Source organism: Neolamprologus brichardi, chromosome 13, assembly GCF_056152115.1.
Source record: "Neolamprologus brichardi isolate AB-2024 chromosome 13, ASM5615211v1, whole genome shotgun sequence".
In the NCBI taxonomy this organism is placed as follows: Eukaryota; Metazoa; Chordata; class Actinopteri; order Cichliformes; family Cichlidae; genus Neolamprologus; species Neolamprologus brichardi.
The window spans coordinates 17,286,543-17,304,725 of NC_142116.1; the positions used below are offsets into that span (position 1 = coordinate 17,286,543).

Consider the following 18,183-nt stretch of genomic DNA (forward strand, 5'->3'; position numbering starts at 1 on the left):
AAAATCTTGATAAAACCCTTTTATTTATACAGATATATGAGACCCAAATGGCTTCGCAAGAAGATATCAGTATGGATATCAATGTTTTACAAAACCAATATTATAAAACAATCGCCAGTCTTTGACAGATGTCCAGAAAAACCAGTGGACTAAGGAAGTTCTTTTCACTTTATTTTTTTTGTATGAATACTATAAAAACATATTCAAATTTCATCTTTTGATACTGGCTGGCTTTTGTTCTGCATTTGCTCTCTGTCAAGATAATCCCACACTGCTTCCATAATGTTAAAGATTGTGGGGTTGTCCCCTAAACCATGTGGTCTTTTACAGATGGCTGTGAGCACTCACTGTTGTGCCTTTCTCTATATATTGACAACAATTTTAACCAAAAACTTGAAATTTCCATTTATCACTCCATAAAACCTTTAGCGCACCCTGTGGGTATTAAAGGTACTGCGCTGCAGTTGTGTAATAGAACCCAGTTTGTTCATGTACATGGAGAGTCCTCTTTGTACACTAAGGTACATTGTACTAATGTAGTTCGTTATTATCAGGATGTGTGAAAAATTCACTGAAAAGCCTTCAGATGATCAAGGACTAGAGAGAGCATTTTTATTCTATATTGGCTTATCTTCAATGGCCCACTGTTAAAAGCAGGATAAACTTAAAGTCTTTCTCACCAAGGTCGTGAATAATCAGTCCCTATCTTATCTTAATGGCCTTATAGTACTCTATCACCCCATTAGAGTTCTTTGCGCTTAGACTGCGGGCTTGCTTGTGGTTACCAGAGTCTTTAAAAGTAGAATTGGTGACAGAGTCTTCAGCTTTCAGGCCCTTCTTCTGTGGAACCACCACCTAGTTTGGATTCAGGAGACAGATACCCTCTCTACTTTTACACTTAGGCTTAAAACTTTCCTTTTTGATAAAGCATATAGTTAGGTCTGGATCAGGTGAATCCTCCCTTAGTTACACTGCAATAGACCTAGGCTGCTAGGGGCTCTCATGATGCACAGTGTTTCTTCTTCACACGCGCCTTTTCTCTTCCTGCGTGTTTATACGCCACTTTCCTTTTGAGTATTAGTTATAATTCATCTCTGTTTCTCACTGCATGCCTTTGTCCTACGTTTGTCCCCTCACCCCAAACTGGTTGCGACACACAGCCAAGCTTTTTCATGTTAAAAGGGAGTTTTTCCTTCCCACTATTGCCAAAGCGCTAACTCACAGGCAATCATCTGATATTTACTGTTTTCTTCAAATTATTGCAAGGTCCAATTATTGTGTAATTTGGCATATCACAGGTTTTGTTCCTATTTCCCTTTACTGTCAGTACAAATACAGTATTGTAGACTATTGTCTGGTTTTGCATCATATTTTACATTAGTCTTTTCTGCATTCTTGCAGTTTGGAGTTCAGCAAATCCCAGGAGAATTTTAAACCTGCATTTTGTGTGTGCTCCACTGCGTGAATGTAAAAAAGTTTCACCCGTGCAGATAGAAACTAAACATACTGTAAGAAAGAAACTGTTTGAACAAATTCAAAACCTTGTACATGTACTATACGTTTCTAGAAATTTATTCACATTCAATCATGCACAGCAGCAGTTTTAACCTTTAGTCAGTATTGCCAGTAAAATAAATATCTTGTATCTACAGCTGGAAATATTTTTTAACATTCAAAAATATACTTCAAATTAAAATGTCTGTAGCTTACCACATTGTGCTGTTTCATACATTCTAGTCAACAGCATTACATAAATGTAAAGGACACTGTGCGGAATAACAAAGCTTTCACATAGTGTGACTCTGATAGAGCACTTTTTAAAGTGTGTGATATCTGGTGAGTTTCTAGAGCGTCTGAGGCTTCACTTTCATTGCTCCATACTGAGTCCAGCTCCAATCCTGATCCTGCAGGGAGAAGCAACATATTCGCTCAGTACTTTTGTGCCAGTCTCCAATATTTAGCTGTTAATTAGTGCTCTAAAAAAAAACAACTTGGTAATTTGCTGATATACATGAGCAGAACATAAAAACACATCTCTGCCATACCATAATACTGTGCTCCATCTCTTGGGTGGCGTCTTGCAGCAAAGACGTTAGCTGACTCAGATAACGTTGATTTTCATCAAGTAAATGATGAACTGTTTCACTGAAAGAAAAACACAGACTATAAGGAGGGTTGGGAGTCTTTTTTTCCCCTACAAACTGAAATTTTAAAGACCAAAGAGTGACCTCTAGTGGCAGTTTTGTGCAAAAATTCATCTTCTAAACTACAGATAAAATCCTTACATTTGGGAGATAATCTCAAAACAGTGTGACAGATTATTGTAGCTGTTAACTTCAGTAGTATTTTTCAGATATTAAACTGATCTCACCTGTCAGTGGAAGGCTGTGTAAGTGACGGAGATGGAGAACTGCTCTGGGCCTGAAAACACAATCACACCCTGTATTAGCAACAGTCTCATTTGACTATATTCAAACCTTTATGTTCCCTAAACACTGCTCATCCCCAAGAATATTTTCTGCTGTGCCAACTATTAAATGCTTACACAGGCAATCTTGAGAAGGTACCAGAACTCTCTCTGTCTCGACACTTGCATCTGCATCACTACTGTTTCTGCAGTTGTTATGTTTTTTAACGCCTTCTCCAGTTTAGGGAACAAATCCATGATGCGCTGCTTACACACCAGAATTGTGCTACAGAGAAAGAGAAAGATGGGGAAAAAAATCACACGTGGCCCACAGGGAACTGTAAAATTGTGCCTTAGGTGGGCTGAATTAGACATGTTTGTGTGTGTGTGTTAAATTTAAACTTGCCTCAGGTGGGTGTACATGTCTTTCAGCACTCTGTCCTGGTTCTGAACTGTCTGAAGAATGGTCTTTACCATGTCTGAACTGTCACTGTAGCCATGTGGAGGGTCAGAGGCTGCAGAAGACACACTTACACAATCATGTACATAAAATATTTGGATATACTACACAACTACCATACCTTCTGTTTTTTAATCTAAAAAAAATTTGAAAAATCTTTTGGGACCAAAATGATACATTTGATCAACTAGACCTTTTGCACAGTTTGTAACTTGTTTATTAGAAGCTTTATCAGAATTACCTGCACTCTAATTGGCAAAAAGCATGTGCCTATTTCTGCTATTTTATTTTTGGAATGACTTGTACTTACTTTTGCATTTAGCCTTAAGTTGCTTGTAGAGTTCAATAGCCTTTTGCTCACTAAACAAGTAGACAGAATAAACACATGATTACGGCAGTTATTTTTAAAGGATATGCTAACATTTCTCTCCAAATAATCATCCATCCATTCGCTTCCGCTTATCATTTTCAGGTGTTGGAGCCAATCCCAGCTGTCATAGGGCAGAGGCGGGGTACACCCTGGACAGGTCGCCAGTCTGTCGCAGGGCTAACACACAAGGACAGACAACCATTCACACTCACATTCACTCGCACATTCACACCTAGTGGCAATTTGGATTATCCAATTAACCTATCCCCACAAGCTGCATGTCTTTGGATGGTGGGAGGAAGCCGGAGTACCCGGAGGGAACCCACGCAGACACGGGGAGAACATGCAAACTCCACACAGAAAGATCCCAGCCTGATGGTGGAATTGCTGTGCGGCAACAGTGCTAACCACCGTGCCACCGTGCTGCCCTTCCAAATAATCATGTACGATAAAATCCTTCCAAAAAGTATTCTGATGTTTACGTGAAGCTAATGTGGACTATTAAGACCATTTTCCATTTTTATTTTTCCCTTTTTTATTGTCTGCTTAAGCATAAAAGACACCAACACAATGTTTTACCAATGACTTCCATACAAACCAGTCTAAATAGGGATTTCTAAAGAGTAGCATAAGCAATAAAGTAAATATACACTACATAAGCCTCCCTTAAAATATAATCCAGTTCTTACATTGGACTTTTACTATGGTGTTACAAGAGAGGGCTATAGTATAAGTTTGTATCACAGAAATACTCACAGCTGCTCCATCACATCCCCTTGTCTCCTAGCAAAAGGACTCCTTTGGAGCTCCACAATCTCCGAATGTAGAGCCACTATCTCTTCATCCAGATACCCCACATCTGCAACCTGCAGGAAAAAAAACCAAACCAAAACACTCTTAGCTGTCTTTAAACTTTAAAGAAAGTTTGTGAAGAATTACTGAATTTAAAACTGCCTCACCTTTGTAAATTCATCAGCTTTCTCTTCATTTTCATGCCATTTCTTCAGCATTTTTTCCGAAGCTTCAGATAACAACAACAACAGCACAACAATAAGATATAGTCAAGTTAAGACTTCAGTAATGAGTTAACAGTGTTGTAACAGGACAGTAGCATCCACTCACAGATTCCAGCCTTGCTCTGCTTGGTGTACTGCTCAAGGTCATGCTGGATGCTCGTCTTAAAGAAAGACAGTTTGGCTTGGAGCTGCTGCGACTGGGAGAACAGCATGTTCTTGTAGCGCGTTAAGTTGGTGTTGAAGCGTAGCAAACTCAGCCTACGTAGACACATACATGTTAAAATGTTTGAGTACCTGAATGCACACTGCTCCAAAAGACAATTAAGGGATCACTCCTTCATCACAGTATTACACAAAGTCAGTTAAACTTAAGGAATAAAACATAAAGCATTGTAAATCCATTTCACCTGCTTTGGTGTAAATAAAAGTGGTGCCCTGTTCTCTTGAGATGAGCTCAGGTTCTTCTAAGGCCCTCCCCAGCGCTTTTTATTCTCAATATCTCGTGATATCTCTTGGTTTGCTGATGCTAACATCAATGACAAGTACACTTGCAAAATGCAAAGCTAGAGAAAGGAGGGATAAGGAGAAAGCAATGGTCTTTGGCCACCACCTACTAAACTTTTTTGGGATTATCATTTTTCTGTCTTTTTAGTGCTCCTGTTGTCACTTTTATTTGCACCAAAGCAGGTGAAATGGATTCACAGATTGTCCAGTGTGCTTCCCAACTGGACAAACTGATGTAACCCACTTTGTGTTTTACTGATTTGACTTATTTACTGATAATCAAATGTTCAGGTAATTTCTTGAAGTAGTGCATTTTTTATGCGTGGTGTTTTATGCACTCACATAGCAGCCCTCTGCCCTTGGTATAGGCGATTGTAATCCTCTTTCAGTCCACAGATGTAGCTGACCGCTTCACCCCACACCTTTCTAAGAGCAGACAGTGGCAACTGTGTCTTAGTCTCCCTCACTGAGACCATAGAGAGAACACAAAGTTAGTTAATACCACATTGATTTAGACACCACATTGAAACAATTTTCCTCCATGCTTCTAAAAAGCATTCACAAAGACCCAAATCTCATTATAATTATGCACACTGCCACCTTGGTTTGTTCACTTCCTGTAATTAACTTTTATGTAAACGTTATGTAAGATCTCCATCAGTTAAGAACCTCATAAAGATATACTAATTTAACTAGATGTTTAAGACAGCTGAGGGATATTCATGGATCTGAGACTTTTAAAAGTTAAATAAATGGCTTCATGTAACCATTCACAATTTTCTTAGTCACTATCTTCCAAGTCTAAAGGACGATCTCCAGAGATCTGCTGAGTAATGTTTACAAGCTCAATATACAGTTTTATAGCTCACCAATAAAGTTGACACTGTCTGGCAAAGGTCTGGCAGTCAGCGGTCCAGAGTACTTGGTTAGGCTCTTATCAAACAGGTAGACTATAAAGGTGTCCCAGCCACGCTGAAAGCAGAGAATGAATATTGTTCTGGGTATAATCATGTGTTTAAGCAATGTTTAATGTTTAACTAATAATCATCGGTAATAACAAACACTCTCCTGCTGGATTATTCCAGAGACTGGAAACAAGCCATTCCTATACATTCAGCACTGTCAGTAATAACTGACTAATCTGACTTGCTTAATTTTTACTTCGCCCTTTGCTGGATTTAGCTGGAAACAGTCGATTCCAGTTACATTTACCACACTGTTAAAACATGACAACAACAAAGCAGTTTAACTCTGGAAAAACCCCAATATTTCAAAACAACCAAAATGTTTAAGATGGAAAAAAAAGTAGGTCACAGGTCTGCACCTGTTTCACATTTCATATTTGTTTTTATGTGACACATACCAGTCCATCTGGCAGACAGTGCGCGAGCGGTCTTCGAGGGTCAAGGGAGATTCCCGTCTCCAACAGCAGCTCCTGACTCAGCGGGGGGATGTGACTCTGAGTCTGCGTCTGCAGGCTAAGCTGCAGGGAGTGTAAACTATCCTCAGCACCCAAAACCACTGAATGCAGCTGGGCTGAGGTCATATCCAACACATGAATGATCTGAAGAAATAAATATGCAGAATGACAGGCTTCTTTTGCTTGCTACCCTTTCTCAGTCCGGTCACATGTATAAAACCACAAAAGCATTCCATATAACCTTGTTTAAGTGAGTCTAGCAAGGTTCGAAATATTAACCTTCATGTTGAGAATATTCTGCAGAGCTGTGTAGAAGTACGGCTTGTTTGCGCCAGGATCCAGGCCGCCACCACGCATCGCAGGGTCCCACAATAACAACATTTGGAGAAGAGACTCGACTGGTTCCAGCAGCGGCCTTGAAACAAACTCAGAGAGGTCAGATGCTACTTATAATGAAAGAAGCTCAACTGTTGGGTACAAAAAGTGTCTTTTTAAGTCTACCTGCTGAGATTGTTGGGATATGGAAGATGTGTAGAAAATCTGACTTCTCCATTCATGTCTTCTACTGCCATGATGTCTTTGGGACCTTTGTTCTTGACTTTGCTTGTCCTACCAAAGCAGAAAAACATGTTAAAAACAAAGCCCATGCTCTCTCTTTACATTACTTCTACTTTTATTAATAGGTCTTCACATTACACAGGTGTTATATGTATCTATGAAGAGGATAAATAACAGTAATTAATGCAAAAATCCAGATAGGGAGCCCTAAATTTGTGTCATAAAGCCCCAGTAGAAACACAATAAAGGCAGATAATTCATCCTTGAGGATGATACAAATGATATGAATCATATGTTCTGGCATTTTTGACCCAATTTTAAGGGACATTTTAGTGATACATGGTAGACAGCAGTATACACCACCATAACTAAAACACAAAATGAGTGAATATCTTCTGAATGAGTGGTGCACCACTCCTCCAGTGGAGTCACAGAGACTTGAGTAAACATTGCACATTTTAACTGCTGTGTCAGCAAGTGATGGCACAACACCTTACTAAGAGGCTTTATTTGTATTTACGTAGCACACAACAGCTGCGTAGAGGTGTCAAAATCAGAACGTTTACCAGTGATGTTTCGATTTCTAGCCCCATATTTTTATTCCTAGATTCTACTGGGGTAGTTTTGCATGATTCAAAGTTCAAAATATTCATTATATTATATTGGGTCACATCTCTTAATCTTTGAATTCAGATTCTTTCAGTCTCATTGCCATCAGTGTAAAGAAAATCAAGTATCTAGCCTTGCAATCTGCCTTTACGAACATTTGTGAAAGACTGGATTTCTCTAATCAGCTTGCTGAATTTTGAGTGTGGCTCTGTTATAGCTGTTGTCATCCACCATTACAACAAGTGAGTTTGTGAAATTTCTTTCAAGATTTTCCATGATCAACTATAAGTGGCATTACTGTAAAGCGGAAGTGTTTGGGAACAGCACCAACTCAGCCACACAGTGACAAACCATGTAAAGTTATAGAGTGTGGTCACCAAGTGCTGGGGCGGATAATTGCCAGCACTCTGCTGAATCATTAACTGCAGAGTTGTAAACCTGCAGTTAATGATAAAATCAACACAAAAACTGTGCCCCAGGAGCTTCGTGGCACAGGTTTCTATGGTGGAGCAGCTCCTGTAGGTTTTAGGAGTAGATGGCCCGGTCCATATAGCGTATCTCTTACACTGGTGCAGCCCTTCAGTTCATCCGCTATCCAAAACAAATTGTTTTAACTTGTCTCCCTTTAGGCCAATTTTCTTCTGATTGCAAAAAAACATATGTGAACATTGGGTGGGTGGGAATTCAGTGTTCAGAGCCAGAGTTATGTGCCCAGGATGAACATATTATGGATATTCCCTCTTTCTGACATCATACAGAGGCAAGAGTACCTTGAGGTTTTGACTCAGATGTTACCTTATACGTCATTTGGTCTCTTTATTTGAAACGTTGACCGTGTTCACTCTGAAAATCTACCATTGTAACAGTATTTATATGACAAAAATAAGGAGAGGAATAATAAACTCTCACATTATAGAGGCTTTAATGGCCTTACTAATTTGGAAGTTCACTAACGCCCAGATTCCTGAGTATTCATGCGTTGTTGCTATGTTGACTCACCATTGTACAGGCTGCATGTGGTGAAGAAAGGGGCGAAAGCCACAAGTGCATTCAAAAATTACTGTTCCAAAGCTCCAGTAGTCCACCGTTACAGTGTAAGGCTTGTTCTCAAACAGCTCTGGGGCCTGGCATACAGACAGACAAGTTAATAATAACAGGGTCTGATGTTTAACATATATTAAAAACACATTGACAGCAAAGGAATATATTTGTGAAACAACACTTACCAGATATTGGAGAGTTCCAACAAAGGATGTACAGAGACTGCCCTGATCTAAGTCTTTTGCATAACCAAGATCAATGATTTTATGCACGTGCTGGAGGAAACATATTTCCATAATGAAAGCAAGGAATAGAAAGTCATATTATGTGTATTCAAAACTTGTGCGTGCATGTACAAAAGAAAAGCTAGTTTACCTTCCCATCAATCTCTTGCAAAACTATGTTCTCTGGCTTTAGGTCTCTGTGAATGACCTTATTTTCATGGAGATATTGAATACCAGAACCTGTAAAATTGTACAGATTATGCATCAATATGTATGACTTTTTTAAATAATGTAAAACTGATTAAAATATTACCAATGTCACTGAGCAGTGCAAGGACTTCACTCTCCTTTAGGCCACAACAATTTTCTGGTTTATTCAGCACCTGAATAAAGAATTATATTGGTTACTTGGATACTTTAAAAGATAAAAAAGTGTTTAGGGTTTTTATTAAATATCCATGTGGTACCTTGCGTAGGTCTCCTTTTGAGCAATACTCCATGGCTAGCAGTGGTAGATCATTTATCGCAATGGAGCTCAACTCTGCTGGAACATCTCTGGCCTGAACAACGTTCACATGATTCAGCCTGCACATAAAGAGCACCAAACGTGCTGTCACAGTAGAAAACAACACAATGTACAGTGAAATAGGTTCAAATAACACCCTGTCTGTTCAAACAGACAATTACTGCTCACTTCTTCATGATCTGAATCTCTCTCGTCCAACGGTCTTTGTTCTTAGAGTTCAGCTCCAGTCTGCAAAGTTTCACAGCAATCTTCTCTCCTGACTCCTGTTGCGAACACAGACAGGGAGTAAAAACAAATCAAAGGCACACCCGGTTCATGTTTTCAGAGATGTACAGATGGATGACAGAACTTACAAGGTGCTGGTATAGGTAGACGTGCCCAAAGCCTCCTGTCCCAAGTCTTTCCTTCATCTCCCAAGAGCCACAAGGCTGGCTCTGTTTGAGTGCAGCCCGCTCCATACTGTCAGATCTGCTGCAATCACCAGGCACCAGAGGTAGTTTGTAAGGGCCTTCAGCTATCAGAAAAAAAAAAGTTTTTAGATTATTATTTACATCTTATCTGGCATGGCAGGTAATGTTAGCAGTATGGTGCTCTGTACAGTATGCGTTTATGCAATAGTGCATTCTTATTCTATTCATTCTTATGTGAATAACAGAGGTGAGTAAATCCATTTAACATGGTTATCATATACCAAGTTATATAATCTTCTACACTTGAAGCTAATCGCTTCTTATGTAGTTGTTGGTTTATTTTTTTATGTTTTATTCCTGCTGTAATTACAGTAACTAAGGCTTTATAATACTGTAGCTAGCTATCTGTTTTGGTCATTTGTTGTTGTGGGACGGTTATAACGATTTAGTGCCAGTCTGATAACTCAGAGATAACTTGACTAGTTGTACATTCTTTTAAATTAAAAGCATAACCCGCTTCACAAATGTAATCAACTTACCTGTGCAGAAGCTCAGAGTCGGCAGAGGAGACTTAGCTTACTTTGTGTGTGTCAGAGCATTGTTGCTTCAGTTAGCTTTAAGTGTTGTTTACGGGTCGTTTTCCTATGTAGTGTTTAAAATACACCGACTCAGCCCGCGAAAATTCACTTTTACCCTACTGGACCATCAAACAGGGCTTCAACGATGAAGTTTGCGTGGTAGTTTTTTTCTGTAGTTTTGGCCGGCAGGCAACAACGACTGAAAAACAGCTCGACTTCGATGTAAAGTGAAAGTACACTCTCTCTGACAGGCAGGCGTAGTTTCTGCGCATGCGTAGCAGGCAGGCCCAGAACACATGGGGATTTAGGTCTGTCCACTTGATGGGGGATTTCCAAGCAACTCAGTGAATAATGGGTCACGTTTTTCTTTTAATTTCACAAAATTATATATGAATATATATATATATGAGGATCTGGGTTGTTTGCTTCACAACATAAGCTGTACCAATTTCTTACCAAGAATAAATGTTTTTCTTTTAAAAAATAGTAATGTCTTCATTTCCTCACTAGGTGGTGCAATGTCTACAGCTACAGTCAACCGGTACACTGCACAATCTGAAAGACAATGGGAATTTATATACAGCACTGTGCACACCCCTCTCGGCCACCCCTAACTGCCTAATATTTTACTTCCAAGGAGACAGAGGTTATTTTAATTTTTAAAGTGATCATGAGTAGTAGTTCTTAGAGTTTTTGAGGGTCTTTTAAAGTTTTTCTCTGGAGATTGACTACTTTTGACTCATTTTCAGTCTACTTCCTGTGCCTGACAGTTTTCAGTGGAATTAACACTGACTTATGAATCATTCAAGCATAAAAACACTAACGTAAGTGATGAATCAGTGTTGTGGCTAAACGTAAAAGGCAACTTTACCACAACCTACCAAGCAATTTTAGATTCTCTCTTCAGGCACTTTGTTACTAACGGCCTGTCACATAAACACATATTTAGCTCCCATTTAATTAGGTGATTATACAAAAAATGAGAAATAGCATAAACACCTAGAGCAGATGATGTAATAAATAAATAAATAGAGATTGTATTGTCTGGGATAAATTACAATTTCATAATTTCTTGTAACATGAGCTCAAAGAAGAAGTACAATAAATGAGGCAATGTGATTGCACCATTTAAAGTGTGATTACAAGCTGACGTAATGACAAAGCAGTGTTGATACTCCTTCCTGCAGCTGTCTTTTCTGTTGTTGCATTTGCTGTCGGGTTTTAAAAATCAGACAGATTTCATTAATCAAAGTATGTGATTGCGTGCAGGTGGGTCTTTTTCAAAACTGCTTACTTTTGCAATTCTCAAAACCTCTCTTATAATAATTTCCCTGAAAAGCAGAAGTGAGTAATTCGTGATTGAATACAGAGAACATAGGTGACACAAATTTCTCATTAATTCACTATTCATGTTTTATTTTAAGTCAAGTCAAATATATTTATATTGAAGAGAGAAAGAGAACAGCTGTTGATAAAAGTGTTACACATCTAAATGAATCAAATAACTTAAAATGATGTGGGAAAAAATGACAGAATTTAAGGAAGGAAACAAAAGTGAAAAGTACCTCAGTAAAAAGAAGACATCTAAATAAAATTTATTATACTAGTCAATTTTGTATAACAGGAAGGCATGGATAGCTCTCTCAAAGACTCTGAAACAGAGGAATGGCTTCACTTCTGCAGGTAGCTAGGGATGGAAGAAGCATTACTCTGTTAATGTGTTAAACGTTAGATTCAATTTGCTCAAAGTGTGCTAAATTGTAAAAGAACTGAGGTCAGGACCACCCAATGCAATTACTTCTGTGTTTTGGTAATCTCAGTTGAGAAAATTTAAAGAAATCCATGACTTACTATCTTCCAGACAGACCTGTAAGGCCTTCAAAGGAATCATGGATTATGCTTCAGTAGCAGGTAAATCTGTGAGTCATCTGCATACCAAAGAAATGAGATCGAGAGGGGATTTTTTAAACTAAGCCCTAGACTGGCAATAAATCGACTAAAGGACTGGTGTAAGAGGTGTGATAAAGCTATTCCTCTTAATTTTTTTATTTTATTTAAGTAAAGCAATTCAATACTGCATTTTTGTACTAAAAGAAGACCCACCCTTTATTTACAGTAGCATTACCACTTACCATTGTAGCTCAATAGTAATAATTAAAAGATTAACAGTCCAAAAGAACAGTGCAAGAGTAAATCAAAGGCATAAAAACGAAACTCCTGGAGTCAAAATGACAAAATCAACACTTCGGGTTGCAGCTGACTCCAGCCACAACTATCCTGGGTTTCCCAGGGTTGGGTAATTGTAACATGTAGTTCCCCTTTTGGCTGAACACCTGGCCGTGTTAGTTAAATTAGGCTTTTATTGCGTATCTCCTTTCAGAGGCAGTAATGTCTTTCATTGTGCTGGACATGAGTCCCAAACATTTTGCACAAAGTGCAACATTTGGCTATCATCATCATCATCAAAGAGGAAGCGTGACTAACACAAGCATCAAAGCTGATGAGGTAATTTGTTCAGTCAAGAAATTTCCAAATAAAATTTATAACAATGGCTATTGTTGTACAGGAAATAGTATGAGGCTGTTAGTGTGCAGAAACAACAAGATCTTTAACAACTGCTGCTTTTCTTTTCTTTTTTACAAGCAAATATAGGTGCAATTTGTGAGGGGTGGGAGGTTGTTTGGGTTTTTTGTTTTTGGTAATAAAGATATAAAAGTCTATAAAAGACAACTGGTAATTTTTTGTTTTAATTTATCATTCTTCAGCAGAGATTATAAATTAATGCAGCAAGGAAAAAGAATATAAAAGGCTTTACAGTCATTTTTTCATTGTTATCAAATTTGTCTCTGTACACCATCCATGGTTGATTTTAAATAAGATTAACTTTAATTTAGCTTTAATTTGAGGTGTTTTTATTTTTTTAAAAATGCAATTTTTGCAGTAAGGCTCAAAGTAATTGGATGATTGACTTGAAAACAGTTACACGGCCAGCTGAGCCCACACGTTTGGTAGCTTTTCACTAGAACTGTCAATGCAGGGTACAAAGAGCCATTGGTGCACATGAAGGAGGCCATCATTAGGCTGAAAAATGAAAACAAATCAATTAGGGAGAGAAAAACTTTAAGAGTGGCAAAGTCAACAATCTGTTGACCCACAGGACTGCTTCGGTGATCATTGCAGATTTATTTCCATGATTAAAAAACAGTTTCATAACATGCAATAAAGTCAATAACATGATCTACAATCAAGAGAGGATTTCATGAATGCAAATACTGAGGGTTTAAAACTGTCAGTATCTGCATGTTCCAGAAAACATCTAAACTAAAAGAGCCCTCACGATTAAAAAACAACAACATTTTTTTAGACAGATAAAACCAAAACTTAACTTGTCCCAGAGTGGCTGGAAGAAAAATGCATCAAGAAAGAGAGGCAGATTATTAAACTTTGTCTATGTCCAAATTTGTTTGACATTGCATTTTTAATGGTTAATACATTTGAAATCACTTTTTCCAAATAAATAAAAAAATCTTTGTTTGCTATTTTGACAGTCTATAGACTATAAGGCTCTGCTATAACACACACAGCTAGGACAAACATACAGAGTCCTTCAGAGCTTAACATAATAGATTTAGAGCCTTAGACTAATCTCTGAGCACAGTCACTGTAACATGTAATGTCATGAAAGCAGTACAGACGATATTAAGCAACCATTGTCAGATTTTCAGAACTTTCATGTAAGCTCCATGTACACGAAAAGATTATGAAAAATGCTGTACAGATTAAAGACTTATTCTTACATTTTGCAATTTATTAAACTTATTGTTACATTTTTTTTCTTTTTTGTGGTCTTATTTTACGGGTTTTTTTTGTTGTTGTTGTTTTGTTTTTTGTGACCGACTCTGTCCACAAATTCTGGACAGCAATTCTTCAATCACATGTTTCAGTGTACACATGACCAATTTTGGATATATTTTTTTTAAATTTTTCTTAAGAGGAAGGGGCTGTTCACTGGATGTGTGTCACAGGACATGACAAATTCCCTCCCACTTGCAGTCACGGTAATTTAAAAGGGAGGAAACACAAGCAGAGTCACAGCAGAAACACCAGAACAACCATCAGTGTGAGCCTGAGTACTTAAACAGTGCAGGTGCATATCAGAAGGTACAGAGAGGAGAGTCAACTGGAAGAAATAATAGTCTTCATTGGCACTGAAAGTCTGGAATTAAAGGTAAACACTTCTCTTGCAAAGTGTCTTAGACTTTTAGACAATCAGCTGTTTTAGTTATATTTAAGAATGCACATGATTTCTTAGATATGAAGCTGTTTGATGTCAAACACAGCGCACTGAAAGTTAACCACACAATTATTTTCTTATGTCATTATCAAATTGACATTGTGTTCTTAGAATATCTAGAAATTCATAGTTTGAACTGCACACATTGCAAAAATAATGTGATATAAGGTTGTGCGCAGACTTTACTGTTAATCAGCGTAGATATTATGCTGTTTGTAGTGCTAGATTGTTTAAAGTCTGCACACGATGGACATCCTCTATCTGTCGCTCTCACATTAAAACCTCAGGAATGCAGCATTTTGTCAGGAAGCTAAATATCTATGTCAGTGGCATGGCGAAAGAACATGAGGTGTTTTCCTTGTGTTTGTATGTTGAATATTGAACTGGTTTGGCATGACATTAAACATTTCGTCACTCTTCACATTTAAAAACCAGAGCAAGAAAGCACGGTTTCGTAGCGGTCACACGTCTCCGTCATGTGTTGAACGATAAGCACCATATAAGGGGACAGCAAGTTTCCTTCCACTTACCCACGATTGTTGTGTTCCTTTTCTGTAAATTCACAGACAAAAATATCCCCCAAAAACAGAAGCAAAACAAGAAGTGAAGATGAATCTCTTTGTCCTCGTTGCCATCCTTGCAGCGGTCAGCGTGGATGTGGTAAGAAGTGGTTTAAGAGCTATTCTGATGGAGGTCAGAAGGTTTTTAATTTTTCAGTATGACTAAGTTTCTCTATGCTTCTTTCAGGCTTTTTCACAAAGATCATCCAAACAGGCAAGACGTAAGTCATTTCAGTGGTTCTAGGTAAAGTTCTTAAGGTTTATACTTTGACAGCATGCATTAAATGTTCTCACCCCTCTTTGTGCTGTGATCTGCAGAACGGTGTCTGTCTGGAGATGGGAGTGAATACAGAGGAAATATTGACAAGTCATCCACCGGTCGCACGTGTCTCTACTGGAACAAGGTTAAACCTCAATGGAAAAATGTAAATGGACTTGGCAAACATCGTTACTGCAGGTATGCTTTGGGCTACCAATGTGATGTTTTTATACTGTATGTCTGACAATAGGTAACCCATGTTTAATATAATTGTACTTTAGGAATCCTGACAATTCTGACATGCCATGGTGCTATGTCACAAGAGAAAGAAGGACTGTGAGAGAATACTGTGATATTCCCACATGTAAGTCTCATATTGGTGATTTACTTTTTCTATTTGCTATATTTTATTGAAGATTGGTCTGAATTTTTCTAATGCTTTCTGTTTTCTATTCCAACGAAGGTTTTGCACCACTACAAGCGCCTCCTCAACTACCTGTAGATACAGGTAATTTTGTTGTTTAAATCCAGTTTTTCCTAAATCACAAGGTATGATTCTCTTTATTAGCTCCCGCTGACTTATCCCATGTGTCCTTCCAGAGAAAACGTGTGGAGAGACATCTGAGAGGAGGATTCATAAAATTGTAGGTGGCTCTTTCACACCTATAGAGTCGCAGCCATGGGTTGCTGCCATTTTTCATAAGCGCTATGGCTTCCTCTGTGGTGGCACTCTCATTTCACCAAGCTGGATTCTCACTGCAGCTCACTGCTTCTCTGATGGGTGAGAAAACAAAGCACCGTGTTATTTCCTCCAATGACGTCATCGCACTGTAATTTCAAAATCATTCATGTTGGTGTGTGACATGTTTACACATTTGTGTGTTTGGTTTTTGTTTAGTGAGAATACCAAACTCACACATCTGTCCATATACCTGGGAAAGAGTGCCATTAATGAAACGAATGCCAGTAGTGAGCAGAAGTTTGCTGTGGAAAGACTCATCATGCATGAAGGATATAATGATATTACCTATAATAACGACATAGGTGAGCACAAACTCTGTTGTGACTAAACTGTGCATATACACATATAAAGAACTACTTTGAGCACAGAACTTACGGGTGTTTTTATTTTTACATTTCAGCTCTGATTAAGCTCAAAAGCAGAGATGGAGGACGTGCAGCTAAATCAGCTTCTGTACGCATAGCTTGCCTTCCTCCATTTCACACTGAGCTACCTCCTGGATTTACATGCACCATCGCAGGATTTGGGAGGGAGAGCGCAGGTTAGTAGTACAGGACCTCCATCCTTTAGACTGAGCTCTGTTCTCTCAACCTTTTCTCACATTTGACACATTGTTGCAGGCTCATTCCAGTTCTCACAGTATCTGAAAAAGGCTGAGGTAAAACTGATGTCCAACGCTGACTGTAGCAAAGAAGTGCACTACGGAAAACGCATCACTGAAAACATGTTCTGTGCTGCGAGCCCCGACTGGAGCACTGATGCCTGCAAGGTAAGGACAGGGCGCAGGGTATGTCGTGGGAAACAAGACATTTGGGCTTGCTTTAAATATATACATCAAAAGAGAAGTGAGTTAGAAGAAGTGGTAACTTGAATTGCAGCATGCATCATAACCTTTGACAGCTTTAAAGCGGATCTGAAGAGTATTTCTTCCTCTTCTTGAAGAAACTTGCTAACATTGAAAAGTGCTGAATAGCATAATGTCAGATAAGTTACCTTTAGGTTGAAATTTGTTGCTAGTTGTCAACCTCAAGACAAGTCAAGGGTTACCTTCTGAGTATATTTTCACAGTTTTCACATGAAAATATTTGTTTGTCAGGGAAAAACTGAATCAGAAAACAAAATAATGATAAACCTGGAAATTTTATTTAACACCTGGCTGTTTTGCCCTTTTCCGCAGGGAGACTCTGGCGGTCCTTTGGTGTGTGGAGCATCAGGTCGGATGTTTCTGTTCGGCGTGGTGAGCTGGGGTGAGGGCTGTGCCTTGAAAAATAAACCAGGTGTCTACACAAAGGTCACCAACTACAACACATGGATTGCAGGAAAAACAGGACTCATCAAATACGCAAAAGGACTGATGTATCCCCTGAAATGAAACTGTCCCAGAATCGTATTTATTTATTAAGTGTTCCCTAAAAGCAGCAGGCTTTTTGCACATGCAAGCAAGTGCAGATGTTGCAGGTTTTGTTCTGAGAGCAGCTACCATCGCTTACTGTGAACATGTTTTTGCACTGAAACAATTTAATGTAAATATTTAAAAAGAGTATTTTAAAAACTGCTTTAATTGTCGGTTGCATTATATATTTTTATATACTTGTGCATTTTTCAGGTATTCTGCATATTTATTATTGACTTTTAAAATAAGCAATTAGGAAACATATTTATGTCAAATAATTTAATTTCATATAAAAGGCTGGTCCTGCTGTTGATGAAAAATATATATATAATAAAAGCTTATTTATCAACTCATTTTTACTGTCTCTTTTATCCCTGGGTTACACGTATAACAAATGGCAAGGCCACTTGTTTTCCTTTTACACAGAAATAAAGAATTCCACCCGAGTGGCTGACTCAGACTAAGCTAAAGAGTCCCAAAGTCAAACATCAGAGGGCACTGTTGTGTGAAATTTTCTTTTTTTTTAGCCTCAAAATAAAGATCACAAAAGTATTTTAGAGCAAACAATAGTGACCTCTGATCTGTTTCATATCTGATCTGTGTGCTGTGTAGCAGTTTGGAGACGGAACTTAATAGACTAGAAACACAACAGGGGTCAAAACAAGACACCAGACTAGATAAACTGCTTTGCATTTGTCTTCTGTCACAGATAAAGCATTCTTTGTTGCCATCTTCAGTCTGCTGTAGATTGACATCCAACCACTCCCACATGCCCTGTACTATAACTTCAACCACTCCTGCTCTTCCTGCTC

The 18,183-nt window shown here is 38.4% G+C and overlaps 2 protein-coding genes across 2 annotated transcripts; one reads left to right on the top strand and one right to left on the bottom strand.

Moving 5' to 3' along the window:
- Nucleotides 1-1,487: 1,487 nt before the first annotated feature.
- On the bottom strand, nt 1,488-10,378 carry LOC102796897 (inhibitor of nuclear factor kappa-B kinase subunit alpha-like). The gene is made up of 22 exons (XM_006800705.2): nt 10,085-10,378; nt 9,489-9,649; nt 9,304-9,398; nt 9,077-9,194; nt 8,923-8,992; nt 8,761-8,849; nt 8,571-8,660; nt 8,344-8,468; nt 6,679-6,786; nt 6,457-6,592; nt 6,121-6,321; nt 5,627-5,729; nt 5,100-5,223; nt 4,360-4,511; nt 4,197-4,258; nt 3,994-4,103; nt 3,178-3,227; nt 2,814-2,922; nt 2,546-2,693; nt 2,372-2,421; nt 2,046-2,145; nt 1,488-1,904 (listed from the first exon to the last, which is right to left on the bottom strand). Exons 2-22 carry the CDS (start codon nt 9,591-9,593, stop codon nt 1,845-1,847), a joined length of 2,205 nt encoding a protein of 734 aa, XP_006800768.1. The 5' UTR covers nt 9,594-9,649; nt 10,085-10,378; the 3' UTR covers nt 1,488-1,844.
- A 3,846-nt stretch (nt 10,379-14,224) lies between these two features.
- On the top strand, nt 14,225-17,714 carry plaua (plasminogen activator, urokinase a). Its single transcript, XM_035912061.2, has 11 exons — nt 14,225-14,351; nt 14,984-15,077; nt 15,165-15,198; nt 15,296-15,434; nt 15,518-15,600; nt 15,700-15,744; nt 15,837-16,017; nt 16,135-16,280; nt 16,379-16,519; nt 16,599-16,747; nt 17,156-17,714. The coding sequence occupies exons 2-11, from the start codon at nt 15,027-15,029 to the stop codon at nt 17,348-17,350; spliced, it is 1,164 nt and encodes a 387-aa protein (XP_035767954.2). The 5' UTR covers nt 14,225-14,351; nt 14,984-15,026; the 3' UTR covers nt 17,351-17,714.
- The last annotated feature ends 469 nt before the right edge of the window (nt 17,715-18,183 follow it).